The following is a 16,927-nucleotide window of genomic DNA, read 5'->3' on the forward strand; positions in this document are numbered from 1 at the left end:
ACTGATTTAGAGTGGGTAATAAGCGCCGTATCAGATGATCTCCAGAATTAGCTTAAAGACAACACGGTGTCAGCAGATCCACATCTGAGCACACAGGGATTCACTTGTTTGGGAACAGCAGCAGGCAAAGGAAATCCTTCAGAGGCGGACAGAGGCTGAATACTGATGAGCAGGGCGGCTGGCCTGGCTCCACGACGGAGAAAATTAGCTCCATCTTATTTCTTGTAAATCACTACGACAGTAATTTGCATAAAAATGCTAGTAGCAGCTTATTTTAATAGTTCAAACACCAAATATGTCCTAGTGCACATTAATACACAGAGTAGAAACCATGTTAGTGGATTGGCACCATCTTACTTGGTGCTAATTAGCATCAGGAAAATGATTGGCTGCTTTGCAAACACCAGCCAATCGCATGTCAACTAGCATTGCATCCATTTCAGCTTCCTGAACTGCATTTTCTTTGGAAAATTTTAAACATGCTCTGTTAGGGCTGGGCAATAGATCATGCTCATACCACGATATAAGTGTTTTATATCAGTCGATATCAATCATTATTGATAAAGTTTTTGTTTTAAATATCTGCCAAACTGGTCGTGTGACCTTTCCTGTCTTATCTGCAGTTTTTACTCTGCATTACTTGTTTTTAAGCAGTTATGAGGCTCAGTGGTGAAACCTTAAACTTCTGCTGCGCCAGTTACTCAACAGGTTGTTGCTAGGTAACCAAAGAGTGAGTTGCTAGGTAACCCAAGAGTTAGTAGATCTCACCAACCTTGTTTAGCTAGCAGTGAGAGATTGACCAGCCAAAGCCTTTCCTCTGCCTACATCTCCCAGAATACCGTGCAGTTCTGGATCACAGTTCAGTGAATATTCTATATTTTGAATATTCTAGGATAGAATAGTATAAATTGCCATTCGCTCCACATATCTATCGCGATATATATCGTTATCGATTTATTGTCCAGCCCTATGTTTTGAGAAAATTTTCCACCAATAATTTAATCACTGTTGTTAGCTTTAGCTAAGGTTTTTAAGAGCCCCTGTGATATTTAGTAGTCTTCAAATTAAGTTATTTCCCAGCTTGTTTAAGACTAAAACAAAAATCTTGAGCGTATTTCATAATTTCATGAAACCATTCGCATGTAGCAAGATCGTAGCAATATATAACATCTTTATTTTATAGCAGAACCAAAAAAAAGTGAAGCTGATTTTACTTTTACTCCAGTTTATTATCTTTCTTTCACAGATATGGGTACATCATGAGAGTGAGGCTGTTAAAGAGCCACTGCTGGCTACGACGTACAGAGTTACGGTACAGTTTACATTTATTGCATTAATTAATAACGTCTTGCATGTGCAAATATCTTGTAAGCAAATGGTTGGGAGACGAGGGTGAAGACATGAGATAGAGGGGGAAGTAAGGAGAAGAAGAGGAGGGAACAAATCAAGAACAGTCGTCCTGTCTTCATCTGCTTAGAACAAAAAGGCTGCTGACTCAGCACAAAATGAAGCCTCAGTTTCAGGTTTCTGCTTTTTCTCAAAGCTCCTCCTGCTTCACTGTTAACAGTAGAAAAATATGTAACCTTTCTGTTTCCAAACTGTGCTTTAAGGGTGTTTAAACATTCATCCTGGACAAGCTTTAACACCGAATAACCGACTTTAAGACTCATTCTGTGATTTAATCTCCATGTTTTTTCCGGGACGCGCCCTCTTCGCAGAGTTCGCCTTTGTTTTCCTCTGGTGCGTGCGGCACACAGGGGCCAGCAGGAATATTTTTTGAGCAGGCGCGTGTGTGAGCATGAATATTTCATCTCTGATTTGAATGGGTTTTTATCTCAGGGGGTGTGCTGCTGAGGACTCATGGAGTTCGTCCTCAGATTTGACTTGTTTATTCAAACACACAGACACGCCGCGGAAATATAACGACAAGCAGGAGTCTCCAGGGCCTCCTATTAGCCCAGCTAATTTCAAATCATTTGACTGGCAATGTATTCATAAGCGGGTGGGGCTTAGAAAAAAAAAAAAGAAAAGAACATGTGACCCCATTAAAGTGACATGCTGTAATCCTATTTAAACCAAGCATTAAAACCCCCAATAAAAACTGCTCGTTGCTTCCTGGCTGTAAAGAGAAAAGGGCAAAACTTGTTTTATGCCACCAGAGACCTCAAACGATACGACAGGTTGAGCTTAAGCGGTTCAGTTTGGGCATTTTAAAATGAATGATTCGGATTTTATTTGGGATAAAACAAAAAGACTCCAATGCTGTTACTGATGCAGTAACAGGATTTGTTGGTTATTTTTAGTTGGGATAGCTGTCCTTGTTGTGCTTTGCGAATACTCTTCCACCCTTAAACGCTTGCAGTGATTACACATTCCCAGAATGCAGCGCGACCTTCAGGGATTCAAATCTTGCCAAAGGCGAGGACAAAAGTATCCATGATATTTGTTAATACGTCCCCAGAGATTGCTGCTAGCTACCAACACCGAACCAAGTCGGTCTGGCCTATGGAAACAACATCCGACGAAGTGCAAAATGTTAATTTCAAGTTGGCGTTTTACGACCCTGTTAGTGTTTCGCCTGGTTAGCTCGTCGTAGTTAAGACTGTGCAGTGGAATGTATCGTAGGTTTAGATATAAAACACACTCCTGAAATATTCAATGAGGTTAGTGAAGCTGTTTCTACATCCATCAGGTGTCAGGATATGCATAGAGCTTCACCACTTCGCTAAACAAAATATTTACAAACCGAGGGCCGGTTCTACTACTTCCTGTTTCCCCTTCCCCCTCCCCTTCCTCTTCCCCCTCTTCCTCACTCTACTCCTCGATCTCCAGGATCAGGTCGTCTCCCTCCAGGGACGCCTCCGGCTCCACGTGGACCGCCTTGACCGTCCCGCTCACGGGGGAGTTGACCACCGTCTCCATCTTCATGGCCGACAGGACGCACAGCGGCTGACCCTTCTCCACCTGCAGCGAACAACAGGTCGGATCTACCAGTTAGAAAATCACTAAAAATATGATTTCAGTTCATTTTCGTAGGATTAGGGCAGCACTAGCAATTATTTCAGTAATCAATTATTCTGACCTTAGAAATTGGAACATTCTGCTAATTTTTCATTGAACTATTTAGGCCTTTTTAATACAATATTAGAAATTAAGAATGCACCAAAATGGAAGTTTGGGTCAATTAATATTGTTTTTATGGCTGATAAATTCTAATTCAAAAATACTTTATTGATTCCAAAGGGAAATTAAAAAATAAGCAATATTATATATAGTTCACAAACAGACAGCAAGAAGATTAAAATAAATATTGATCACATCAGCCCAGATTTATACCGATATTGGTGTCAATATGTTGTGCATCCATTTTAGAAATACATTAAGACATACAAATAAGTGCACACTTCCTAATTTGTTGCTAAAGATACAAAATTCTTCCAACATCAACACACTGATGGGTTGATCTGTTGGTTGTTACTTTTGATCAACTTATTAATAATTGGATATTAAACAGTGTTTAAGAGACTTTTTGTAAACAAAATTTGAACCAGTGAGGAGTTGTGGGTAAAATAAATTTACAGACAAAAGTGATTTTATTTTTAAAGCAAAATTCATAAATTTTGCTAGTTTTGGCTCAAATGCCTTTTTTAGTGTATATTTCAATTAGCAATAAATCACTTAATAGATAAGTTGATGATTATTTCAATAAGAGGTTAAAATACCAACACCCCCCCCACCCCCCCACCACCACCACCATCAGCCTGACAATGTTAAAATGCTGCAAACATAAAACTCAGGTTTAGAAATACACCAACTTTAACCATCTTAGCAATGAAAGGAATCATTTAAAAATGGACAATTGAGATGAAGCGTCAGGTTTTTCTCTGACATCTAACCTGCCCAGTCCAGTCTGAACTATCCTGCTGTTTTTATTCAAGGAACTGAAGCACATAAAAAAATGTTTTGCAGGTTCTTTAATCGAGGTATTAAAATCGAGGAGTTTATCCACTTAAAAGCATCGGGGCAGATCTCCATCATTCAGCTATAAAAAGGTCATTTAACACATTTTCTGATGCAATCATGAAATGAAAAGGATAAATTTGATAAATAAAAAACCTTTTTTAATCGTTTTTATTTCTAAGCACCAATCTGCTTTTAGTATTTAATTGGTGGATTAATTTTAAGAGAAAATCTGACAGATTTGCATCTGATTGGTGCATTTCTACAGCAGCAGTCCCGAGTTCTTTAGGAAATGCCTGGTTGTTTCCAGTCACATACAATTTATTGTGTGGTTTGGAAACTAAAGATAAACATTGGTGCAGCTGTGCTGACACTGTGAAAATGTCAGAGTCGTACTGAAAAGGATCACCATGTCAGGAGCAGTGGAGCCGAAATCCTGACATAATGACACAAACTAAAGCTTGAAGTCTCTCTAAGTCGGCCTGAGACGAGAGCTGCACCTGATCTGCAGGTGACATCTTCCTGAAATACCTCCTCACAACACGAGCAACCCAGCTGGGTCCATCACAGAGCAGAACGGGTCCAAAAGCTGCGACTTGAGTGATGAATCGAAGATCGAGGAATAACTCAACCCAAGGTGTCAGAAATCCTGACTGAGCGGTTATGAACTGACCTTGGATCCGACTTTAACTTTAACCTCCAGCACTTTTCCAGGCATCGGCGCTCCCACCTGACCTTTGATGGATTTCTGGGCCTTGGGATGGAACTTCATTTCCTGGAAAAAAGCAGTAAAAGTGCGATTCATCAGCCCGCTCAGTCGAATGACTCCGTCTATCCTCTCAGCTGGGTAAACTGCTGGGCCTCCATCCACACTTCAGATTATAACAATGCATATTAATCAATATGTTAGCATTAAGCATCAATGTAAATATGCAGGAGTTAGCATAACAGCAAGAAAACAATACAAACATCATCTGACTGACAATAACTATAAGTAATCTACATATTAGCATTGAAGATTACTTACTTGACTGTGAAACATGTGGATTTTAAACTTCATGTGAGATTTGAATGTGAAACATGTGATTCATGAATGTGATTCCATGTCACATGATTTTGTGATCACATAAATTTACAGATTCACAAATCAGTGATGATTTTCATTAAAGATCATTCATGTGAAATCACATGTGCTGATTTTACATCAAATGTGATGTATATTTCATGTTAGCAATAAATCACTGTGAATAGATGTAAGTTGATGATTATTTCAATAAAGTTAAAATAAAATGTGATCACATGTAAATGTACACATGAAATGTGTGATTTAATCAAAATGTGAAACTTTATTCACATTAAATGTGGAAGACTAATGTGAAATGATAAATGAATCACATGTGGAAATGTGTTCACTCAAATTCACATGTGAAATGTGTGAATCACATGTGAAATGTGTGATTCATGTGGTGTCAAATATGTGAAATAAATTTAAAATGTCACATGTGATTCACATGTGAAATGATTCACATTTGGAAATGTGAATCACATCACATGTGAACATGTTAAATGTGACATGTGAAATGTGTGATTCAGAAATACACACATGTGATTTTCATGATCACATGTGGAAATGTGTGATTCACATGTGGAAATGTGTGATTCACATGTGAAATGTGATTCATGTGATGTGGAAATGTGTGATTCACATGTGAAAAGTGTGATTCATGTGGAAATGTGAATCATATGTGGAAATGTGATTCACATGTGAAATGTGATTCACATGTGGAAAGTGTGAATCATAAATGGAAATGTGTGAAAATGTGATTCACATGTGGAAAAGTGTGAATCACATGTGGAAATGTGTGAATCACATGTGGAAATGTGTGGATCACATGTGGAAATGTGTGATTCACATGTGGAAATGTGTGATTCACATGTGGAAATGTGTGATTCACATGTGGAAATGTGTGAATCATATGTGGAAATGTGTGATTCACATGTGGAAAAGTGTGAATCACATGTGGAAATGTGTGAATCACATGTGGAAATGTGTGGATCACATGTGGAAATGTGTGATTCACATGTGGAAATGTGTGATTCACATGTGGAAATGTTTGATCCACATGTGATTTTCATGTGATTTTTTTGTAAGGGTAACTTCCTAGTAACTTTTATCATAGAATAATTCTAAATATGCGTAATGCGATATGCAGTATAGGAGCGGCAAAGACATGTACCGTTACTTAAACGTGTTTTAAAAATAAAAATGCGATTCTCTATAAAATATATCTTTTTCTGACCTCCAGCTGAGAGACAAACAGAGAGAAGTCGACAGGAGTCCTGCTTTTGTCTCCATGAGTAAAAATTTGCGGTTCCCTGCGTCGGTGTGGTTTCATACGGTCAGGCCTCAGAATAAAGAGCCTCCTCCTCCTCCGTCTATTAATAGTTCACCCACAGAGATCTATTCATCTCTCTGCCGTCTCATCTATCAGACATCCCTCATTCATCCTTCCTCCGACCGCCTCCATCCGTCAGCATCTCCATAAACCCACTGCGCTCCCTGGGCCGTTCATTATGGCCGCCTCCCTCCGCGTTTTCGCCGTACCTTCATGGCCACGGTGTCTTTAACCAGCACCGACCGCAGCTGCCCGTTCAGCTCGAAGAACACCTCCCTCTGCCCGCCCTTGGTCAGGTCGCCCAGCGCCAGAGCCTTGATGTGGAGGGTCTTCCCTCTCTCCAGCTCCACCTGGGCAGAAACCAGAGAGAGAGGAGGCAGAAATTAGATCATGATGGAGAGCGGGAATCACTGCAACGCTGCAGCCGCCGCTGGAAAGAGATAAAAAAAAGAAGTTAGCAACATGAGAAAAGAGCAACGTTCCCCCTTGGTGATACTGCTACATGTTTCTCTAATAGATTCTGCTAAAGCTGGAGCAGCTTCTGTGCTGCTTTCTGTGTTTTACCACTTCACAGTGCACAGTTATTAAAATCCATCAAGCTTGAAGTTCTGTTCAAGTTTAATCCATTCAGAGGATTTTGAAAAATGATCAAACCTAATAATAATAATCTTTACATTGTTTTATCATACTTTCCTTTCAGAAACAAGCTTTCTGGATGATTTTAAACTTAAACCTACTAGATTTAAAATACCTTTGCACCAATTTACAAGATCATAAGATGAGCTAATTCAAGAAAAAGAAAGAACAACTGTGATGTGACGAGCTTAAAGGGCCGGTTGTGCCAGAATGTTGATAAAACCTGTTCACAAACTGATAAAATATCAATAAATTCTTGAAATTAAACATTATTGATAATCTTTTCAGTCAATAATGTGTAATAGCTCACAGAACCAAATGGTCAACAGCAACAGAGTTGCTACAGCAGCAACAAAAAGGGGTTTCAAGAGTAACCTTGTACAACCTGAAGCACAGAGGCAGAATTATCCGCCTGTGATGTTTTAAATGAAGCTTGAGTTATGAGACGTGATTGATAGAAATGCAACAACTGCATTTTGTGATTCTTTTTGCAGTGAAAATCAAAGTGTTTGTGGTACTAATTTGGAAATATTTGCTCTTATTTATGATGATAAATGTGACTTTTTATTAATTGCTGTGTGTATCATGGACTATAATCTGACACCAGTTAAGGCTGAGGCAGCTGTTTAGAGCAAAAGATTTTGACAATTTTAGAGAAAAATCTGCAATAAATTCCCAAATATTAGTGATAATTTTTGATTTTGTGTGAATTTCCATGGTAATCCACAAGAAATTAGAGGCACGGATTGATCTAATTTGGCAGCAAACAGATAAAAACTACAAAGATTTGATTGCTAACATAATATTTAAGTGCACCTAATGTTTAGTCTAGGAGCTGGTGGGTCGTATGTGGCCCACGGGCCTTGAGTTTGACACGTGAATTAACAGAATGGCCTCAGCATTAAACATGTACATAGTTACATCAGACCAAACAGCCACTAAAAAGGCTCAAATGCTGCAAACTCTGCAGATGCAGAGTGTAGTCTTAATAGGAACAGCTGTAGGGAGACATCATGCATCATCCTTGCCAAAACGTTCTGTTTGGGAGAACACCCAAAGGCGGACAAGAGTTCAGATTGAAGGATGTTTCAGAAAGTAACGGTGAGGGACGAGAAGATGTTTGCCACCAGATGAGACAGACAAAGAGAGAAAGAAAGAGGAGTAATAAAAATGGAGATCAGTGCAGGTCTGCAGTGGGGAGTATTTTTGTCTCTGCACCAGCACTTAGTTTGGAATATCAATGGAAAGCAGGCAGCTTGAAATAAACAGAAAGGAGAAGGGTCAGGAGTGGCGGGAGGGGGAGGAAGAACAAGACATCTGATAGAAGAGAAGCTGAAATGGGTCGATGAAGGAGCTCGATAGTAAAGATGTAGCAGAACAACAATGTGGTGACACATGGGAGGACTGACGAACGCAGAGGCGTTCAAAGGGAATCAGGAAACGTTTCAGAGAGACGAAGAGAGGGATAAATTAAGACGTAAACGTCACGGGGGGGGAAGACCTGCAGCAGTGACCAGAGACGGAGAGGCAAAAGGTGCGTCTTGTGTCAGCACACAAAGACGGAGTAAAATCCTTATCTGAGGCGGCGGCGCTACATGTTGAAGGAAACTGTTTACAGATCAGCTAAAGACAGGAGAGACGTTTTCATTTCCTCCAGTCTGACAGTTTCTTTATCTCTGGGATTGTCAGTCTTCCTTTCCGACTCCTTTGTTTGACATCAGAGAGCGGCGGGTAACAGTCTGTCAGGAATAAACACAGCTATTCAGACACTGGCGTACGTGCAGGAGTGTCTCATGAGAAGACTTTAAGTTATTCAGTTTGTAGTGAAGCCCATATCACACAATGTGTGTAATCCTTCATTAACTAGTTCATTTCGGCTAATGATGTTTTTGCCTTACAAATTAAAAACTAGAAACTAAAGGCTTCTGCACATTTTCTGCCACACTTTTTCCTTCCACACAACTTCCTTCTTTAGCAGTGACTTCATTTGGCTTTCACTGATAGTGAAAAAGATTTTTTAGTTTTTGAGACAGAAATAGCAATGTGCTGGACGGAGTGAGGATTCAATAACTTTGCATCCTTCAGCTCATCTCCATGGTTACGTCGTCTTTTTGACAAAAATGCAAAGTGTCTTTAAGCGCTGTGACCTTAAAGGACCAGGTTGTATAGTTATACCTGTTCCTTTTTTACCTTTTTTAAAATCAATTTTCTTTTCTTCCACTAAACGTTCTTTTAAACATGACATACCCACCATGTCAATTACTGTCATCTGCAGGCCATAATGTGACATTTCTATATTGGTCTTATTCTAATAATATTTCATCAAAATTAATAAATGCTTGAAATGGTTTTATTTAATCAATCTAGATCAGTTGTGTCCAAACTTTTTGACCTCGGGCCACAAAATGTATTAAATTAATGATTTAAAAAAGTATATCTGAGCAGGTAAAAAAAGAGGAAACTAATTTTTTATTTTATCTTTAATTTAAGATCCAAAGCATAAATAGGGTATGTAAGTGTTGCCTTATTGAAAGAAAGACAGATTTGCTTTGTGTCATTAGTTTTCTTCCTATTTTGTCAGTCAATTTTTTTGCATTCTTGATTTGACAAAAATCACTTCAGAGGTCACAAATGGCCCCCGCACCACACTTTGGACACCCCCGATCTAAACAACATGAGCTTCAGTTTCTGAGCTGACGTTTTGAAAGACTTCTCTCTTTTCAGTGATGCTCTTATTCATTAAGATGCAGCTGAAATCACACAACATGCAGAGTGTTTGCTCTAATGTGACGGTGAACACAAAGCGTCTCCCGTCTCAGGTGAAGCTTTCGGGAGAAGTTTGCACCCCGTCGCTAACGGACCAGCGCCAGACACGAGTTCTTACAGATGAAACTGGCGGTCTGACGCCCACGGCAGCACTTGACATGTTTTCCTACTGCGAGGGCAAATCTGTCTGTCTGGTTTGATCTCTTTTGAACGTCCTGAAAATCGTGCAGCGTTTCTGATGATGACTAACCCCGGCGATGCTGTAGCCCCGCTGCAGATATGCTAATTACACAGTGCAGCCTTCTGCTTCCTGCATACAGATCAACGCTCTCAGAGAGCAAACAGAGCTGTCGGACAATAAATCACTATTTCTGTGGAGGAAGCAAGCTGACGGAAGTCCTCCAGTCTGGGTTGTTTAGCGGGCTTGGGAAAACGTTAAAGTGGAATCTGTTTCTAGTATTTCATTACTACCACTTCTCCTTTTCTAAACGTTAATCTGCCTTTCTGCTCAATAAATTGCCTAATGAAGCAAAGCTGTATTTCTGAGACAGGCACATTCAGCTACTAAAGGGTTTGTTACTTTAAAATCAAGACATAATAAATACAGTTTACATTCTTTGTGTAATACTCATGGAAATGCTTGCTATAGCAATGGGTAGAGTATCAACAAATGTTCCTCTAAACTATTACTCAAATTAATGTCAATAGTACAGCATGGTGAAAGTACTCCTAATAGAAAATAAAAACTAAATGTGTCCACCTTTTATTACAAGATGTTTAATACGGTTTGAAATATCAACACTCAGCAATTTGTTCATGTTTTGAAATATTCACCTGCAAAGCTGTTCTCTCACACAGTGTGACATCACCTCTGCTCCCAATTTAAATAATGATCAATAACCAAAAAGGCTTCTTAAGGCTCTTTACTTTGAATTAATGTCTAAAGTTGAAGTTGAAACACATTAAACTATCAGAGATGATGATCGTTTTATCATTTTATCTCTTCATTAAATCAGGCAATCATTAATGATTTTAAAATCGCTATGATTAATCACCCTCCAGTTCTTCCCGCCTCCTGTTTGTGCCTCCTAACAGCATCCCTGGTGCATCATGCATGTTTCATATCAGTGATTCATCTGTGGCGTCTATATACAAGCCTCACATGCTGGGAGCATTTACCTAAAGAGGCCCCCCAAGCGCCCGGCTCCAATCTGTCACATTCAGCTGCTTATCTCGTCGTCGAGGCTACAACTTTCAGATAGAGCCTGAATCTAGTCTTTGATAGGATTTCATTAATGACTCGCGTCACCTGTGGCAGAGAAAGGCTGCCTTCAGAGTCACGGTGTGCAGAAGTCTGTCCCTGCTTCTGAAAGCCTGCGTTTATTATTCTGCTCGTATTGTGAGTCATCAGCATAGCAGTTACAGATGGTTCAGTGATCTTTGTCCTTTTTGTGCGACATGTACACTATGTGTGGGTTAATGATAATGGAGAGGGTTGTCATCAGAGTAATGCAAAAGAGGCGTTGCAGGAATTTTAAATACCTATAGCTGTTCAGCCTAAAATGCTGGAATCCATGGATGGACTGTCAGAATGTTCAGCTACTAAAAAAACGATGTGGCTTCAGAATTTTATTGTGATATTTTGTGGTACAATTGTGATAAAGATTATAATTAAAAAAATATATTTCTTACTTATTTCTCATGGCATGGCACAGCATTCACAGTAGGGCTGTAACGATTCGAGTACCTCCATTATTAAAATTCCTAGGGGCAAATGTATCTTTGTTAAATTACGATTTATCATTTAGAGCACCGTGTTCTGGCCGGGTGACTGATTATGTTGCGCAACGTTCTCACTTCCACCTCTGAGTTGGATGTTGTGTTAGCAGCATAACATCCAATTTTTAAGTTCATTCTGGGGAAATTTCATTGATTGATGGTAATGTCTGGGTTTTTATTGGTTTTTTGGCAGACCAATTAGCATTCTTAAATTGACTGGCACGATGCCTGGAGTTCGCCAGGTAGGTAGGTAATTTTACTGATGTAGCACGGCAGCTTTTCTCCTCCCAGAGCTGCTGCCTGGTGGCAGTTCAGAGCGAATGGTGGGGAAGAGTGCGGCAGGTATATTTATACAGGTGAGCGGATAAACTGAACATGGTTGGCTGCTGTTCTGTAGGTGATGCTTAATGCAAGTGTAGCTTTATGGACGAACCAGACAATAAATTTACCACCTTTATAAGTGTTGCTTTGCTATTAAATTGCAGATAATTTCATATTTTTGTATAATTTTTGTCCTGGTTAACTTAAAAATGGAGCTATTATTGTAACAGGTAAATTTTCTAACTACAGAAAAGTAATTGTAGGGATGTGCAAATATGAAAAATCGTGTTGATATCCAATATCAATACTGCTGTTATGGTAGAAATTACCAATATTTTACTTTATAAAAAATTTTATTCGATTAATCGTAAGAACAATCGATAGAATACTCGATTACTAAAATAATTGTTTACAGTAACCCTAATCTATAGCCCCACAAACACAAATATTGCTCTTGTAAAATATTCCCATTTGAAATGGGCTCCTTCAGGTCGCCACCTACTTAAAATAAAAAGTGTGATTTGTATCACTAAGCTTCACAGTAACTGCATTTAATCATGTTTTCAAATTTACTGATATTTATTCATGTTCTCTGGGGTTAAACAAGAAGCTTTACAGATGAAGATGCCTACTTTTAAATATTTAGGATTTTCTATGAAACTTGATTTGGTGCCGTAGTGGCATAGTGGACACCGCGACCCACGTTTGGAGGCCTTCAGTCCTCGACGCGGGTTCAACTCCCGGACCCGACGACATTCGCCGCATGTCTTCCCCCTTTCCTGTCAGCTGATTTTCATATAAGGGACACTGGAGCCCACAAAAGATCTTCTGGAGGGGTATAGAAAAAAAAACAACTTGATTTCTAAGACACAGTCATCTTTTGAATAGATAAGAGCTCTTTATTTTGTTTTAAAAATAAGTCTCAGTTTTCCTGTAAAATGGTAACAAAGCCATTCTGGGTAAAATCATTGGAGTGTGAATCTTTTCTTAGAGCATATCTAAAATATTAAAAACAAAATGCAGCTTGAGAATCCTACTTGACACTATTGGCTGGTGAATTCAAAGGAGCCAATCCAGGAGCAGCATTTACTTTCCTTTATGCTGATTGGCTGGTCCTCAAAGATCGGACACAAGGAAAACTGTAGATGTTAGATTTTGCTAAGAGCTTCTACTATGTAATTCATATCAAGGTGTATTTAATGTTTGAATTATAAAAAAAAATGCAGTTATAAGAGATTTTGGAGGGATTTTAAAGTATACATGTTTCACTGTATCCATTTTTATATGTAAACAAGAAAATCATAACCTTTGTTGAATTGACATTTTGACAAAAGAGAGTCCCAGGAATAAAATTTAAAATAAAGTTTTGGGTTTCCTGTAAAACTCTAACATTTAAAATAGAAAAACTAGAGTCCAGCCTTATTCTGAAAAATGTTTCTGCACTGCAAAAACACAAAATCCTACTAAGTAATTTTGTCTAGTTTCTACTGCAAATATCTCAGTTCACTTGAAATAAGACCAAAATATTTCACAAGATATACCAGCTTGTTTTAAGTCAATAATTCCTCAGTATTGAACAGTTCTTGTGTATTAAATTATTAAGACATTTTTCCCATGTTATAAATAAAATAATCTCCCAGTAGAATTTGTACTTTTCCATCAAAATTAAGGAATTATTGACTTAAACAAGCTTCTATCTTGTCTTAACTAGAGTAAAAACACTTGGTAGGATTGTATTTTTGCAGTGTAGGTATGGTTTTATGCAACCTACTGCTTTATTTTGGCATTGTGACAGAGGTTTGTGTCATCAAAGGGGCCAGATTGGTTAGATGAAAAGAGGTTTGTGTTTGGATGGTGTTTGCAGTTGCAGTTTATGTTTATTGGCTTGTGAGCCTAAAGAGGTTTGAGCCAACCTAATTTGGCAGAAGGAAGCAGAGATGAGATTTAGATTACTCTGCAGAACTTTTCAGAAATACTTCTGAAATGTGTTCATGCGGCACAAAAACAAAGCAGTCCAGTGTTGAGATTTGAAATGAACTACTGAACGTGAGTAAAGGATTACTGGGAGAGCTTTTTCTGTCTTTACACACAACTCTCAGGCCATCAGCAGCTCCCTGCCTTCACTGTAGTGTGGTGCTTAAAAAGATTTGCTCCTTAAATCTGCCCTGATAACCACTCAGCCTGTCTTCAAGAAATGCAACCTGACAAACACCGCCACCTACATGAGCCAGTTGGCCCCTCGGTGCCGGTTAGCTCAGATTCACAGCTTTCTGATCACTGGGTCATCAATATTTAACACGCAGATTCAGAGTGATCAAAATACTGTAAAGAAAAAGTGCAATCAGTGGACTTTGATCCAATATTTACTATAGACGGTTGGACTGCTGCAATTAACTGAGCTTTAAAAAATGATTATAAGACCGTTAGCCTGCAGGCAGAAGTTAAACTATAATTTCATGCTGCTTGTTTTAAACCACATACTGCTTTTAATTTACATTAATTTTCAGATAAATCATGAAGTCTTAAAAATGAAAAGTTGGTTTTTAGTCATATGAAAAACAGACATTTTAAAGACAATCTGACACCGGCAGTGATTTTAATGTCCGTATTATTGATGCGTGATGCTACCGTCCATCTATCTTCAGATGTTTATCTGGAAATGACTCCACAGCCTTCCTATGATCCTGCTGCTCATCAGAAAATAAAACTAGTTTTTTTAAGTTTTTGTGCTTTTTTTTAAGGTGGTGACAACATATTTTGTCTTTTTATTTTAAACTTTTTAACATTGCAGCAACATGTTTACTCACAATATTGTATGTTTGACAGATTAAGTGAAATGCTGATCAGATATTTGGGTTTGGTATTACCGCTACGTCGCCAAAGACGTCACAAACACAAACCAGATGCGTTTAAATCCACGACTCAGTGTGTATCCAACAGAATAAATGAACTGCATCTGAATGAGAAGACAAAATATTTGGTTTATTACACCAAAACAGAACTTAGCAATATTTCTGGGGAAATCTAATGTTTTATTTTGTACATAAACTGTTTTAGAAATATTTTGTTCAGGTTTGACTGATCCAAATATTCGGTTTTCACTTCTCAAAGCAATATAAGTTTAAAAATGCTCCATTTTATCATTTCACAAACAGTTTTAAAGAGTTTCTTTAAAGTGCAGAAACATCCAGTTCTGGTTTGATCCATCTAAATATTTCAGAATGGACAGATTTCACTTTCACTGGAAATATCCTGGTGAATTATTCCTGCGAGTTTCAACACATAAGCTACTAAAAGTAAAATCTACCAAATAAGATACACATTTATCATAAATACACCAAAAATAAATCTGCGGAGTTTGATAAATTTGAAGCTTTTAGCAGCTCAGCAATAATATTTTTTTTTACCTGCTTTAAAACTGTAAAATCTAAACTTTCTGACATCATTTGATGCAGTAAACAAAAACCTACTTAGTTACCATAACTGCGGAGAGAATAAATATTTTACAAAATGTTAATGAAATCATCAAAAGTAGTTCAATCCTTTTAGAAAAACAATCTATAAATAATCTTATTTTGCAAAAGAGTAAAAAGAGACTTGAAATTTTGCGTTATTCTAATAAAGTCGTCAATTTTCTGATATTTTCGGCTTTTCCATTTAGTCGATCAAATTTCCAAACATGTCCTCCAGAACGCATTTCGTTTTCTCCTGGTGTAGAGTTCAAGATTTCTTACGGTTATTTGGTGAAAATAACCTGAAATCTACTTTAAATTGCTGCAACTGTTAAAAACGACTTTAAAAGGTTTAATAAAAACGTTAAAACATTCGTTTACAGTGAGAGATTCCCATTTTGAAGAGACAAATATAAAAACCTACTTTTCACGACGAGACAGGTTGAAATTATATTTCTTTCAGAAATGCAATCTCTTATGTCGTTTGTTAGGGAAGAAAATGGAGGAGGGTGTGTTTATCTACAGAGGTGGCCCTAAATTATCAACACCAGCATATAAACAGAGTGGAAGCAGAGCTGCTTCAGTCCTCATAAAGAAAGAATCAATGAACATCAACCTGGAACCACTCTGCTGAAACGAGCCTGTAATTAAACACGGTTACCATTCGGTCACTCTGAATAAGTAAAATCTCTCCACGCGAACACTGAGGATTTACAAAAAGAATCACAGTAAACACAGAAATGATGCGCTTTCCTTGGTCTTGTTATTTAATGCTGCTGAAAAGATGAGCTCTCTGAAAGGCAACTAGAGAGCATAAAGGTCATGGTTTCGTGTTTTTTTGTTTTCCCCCACAAAGGCAGATGACAGTTTTATTGGTGAACATCCGGGCTTTTAACTTTGGTTTAAGCAAAAGAAATAAAAATATTCATTATATCACAGCGGAGGGAAAAGGCCGTTATTATTCAACTAACCCAGCAGCCGAATTCAGAACCTTCCTTTTTGAAATATCCTGCTAAAAGTTGGTTTCAACAACTTGTTTAAACTGAAGTACATGCAAAGAAATGAAACCAAAGCAGAAATAGATGGGGATATTTATTAGTGTTGTTTTTACCTTATTTAAAGGTGGAAAACTTCATACTCTAAAGGCCTGATGACCACAAAAACATAACCAAAACAGCCAATTCAAGATGCTTTCCCACCTCACCAAATATCCATATTAAGATTTTTTTATTTAAGCCTTTTTTATGCAATATTGGAAATGCATTAAAAGATGCAAATAATAAACTTAAATTACCCATTTTAAACAAGAAAATGCGACAACACAGCATCCATTTAGCTTGATTATTTGTAGCAAAGGATGCATCTACAGCTAAAAGATTCTTCTAACATCAACATGTGAAAAGCTCAGTCAATAATAAGTGGATAGCATAACCTGTGTTTATTTTTCCAGTATTTGAATGACGTGAAGCTAAAACTATGCGAGTTTTGTGTAGAATATATTCACAAATAAAGAAGGTTTTCATCTTAAATGCTAACTTTTACAGTTTTGGTATATTTACTAGTCTGACTGTGGTGTTCTTTCAGCAGTTAACCTTTTTTTGAGTCCATACTCCATTT

The 16,927-nt window shown here is 37.9% G+C and overlaps 1 protein-coding gene across 1 annotated transcript in view; it reads right to left on the bottom strand.

The window, feature by feature from the left end:
* Positions 1-1,208: 1,208 nt before the first annotated feature.
* The window catches only part of pcxb (pyruvate carboxylase b), a 333,693-nt gene continuing 317,974 nt past the window's right edge, over positions 1,209-16,927 (bottom strand). Inside the window, exons 24-26 of the mRNA XM_044098259.1 lie at positions 6,566-6,706; positions 4,634-4,735; positions 1,209-2,964 (exon numbers count right to left, since the gene is read on the bottom strand). Coding sequence (XP_043954194.1) covers positions 2,815-2,964; positions 4,634-4,735; positions 6,566-6,706 — 393 coding nt within the window. The 3' untranslated portion in view covers positions 1,209-2,814. The remainder of the gene's footprint in view (positions 2,965-4,633; positions 4,736-6,565; positions 6,707-16,927) is intronic.

Source organism: Gambusia affinis, linkage group LG18, assembly GCF_019740435.1.
Source record: "Gambusia affinis linkage group LG18, SWU_Gaff_1.0, whole genome shotgun sequence".
NCBI lineage: Eukaryota > Metazoa > Chordata > Actinopteri > Cyprinodontiformes > Poeciliidae > Gambusia > Gambusia affinis.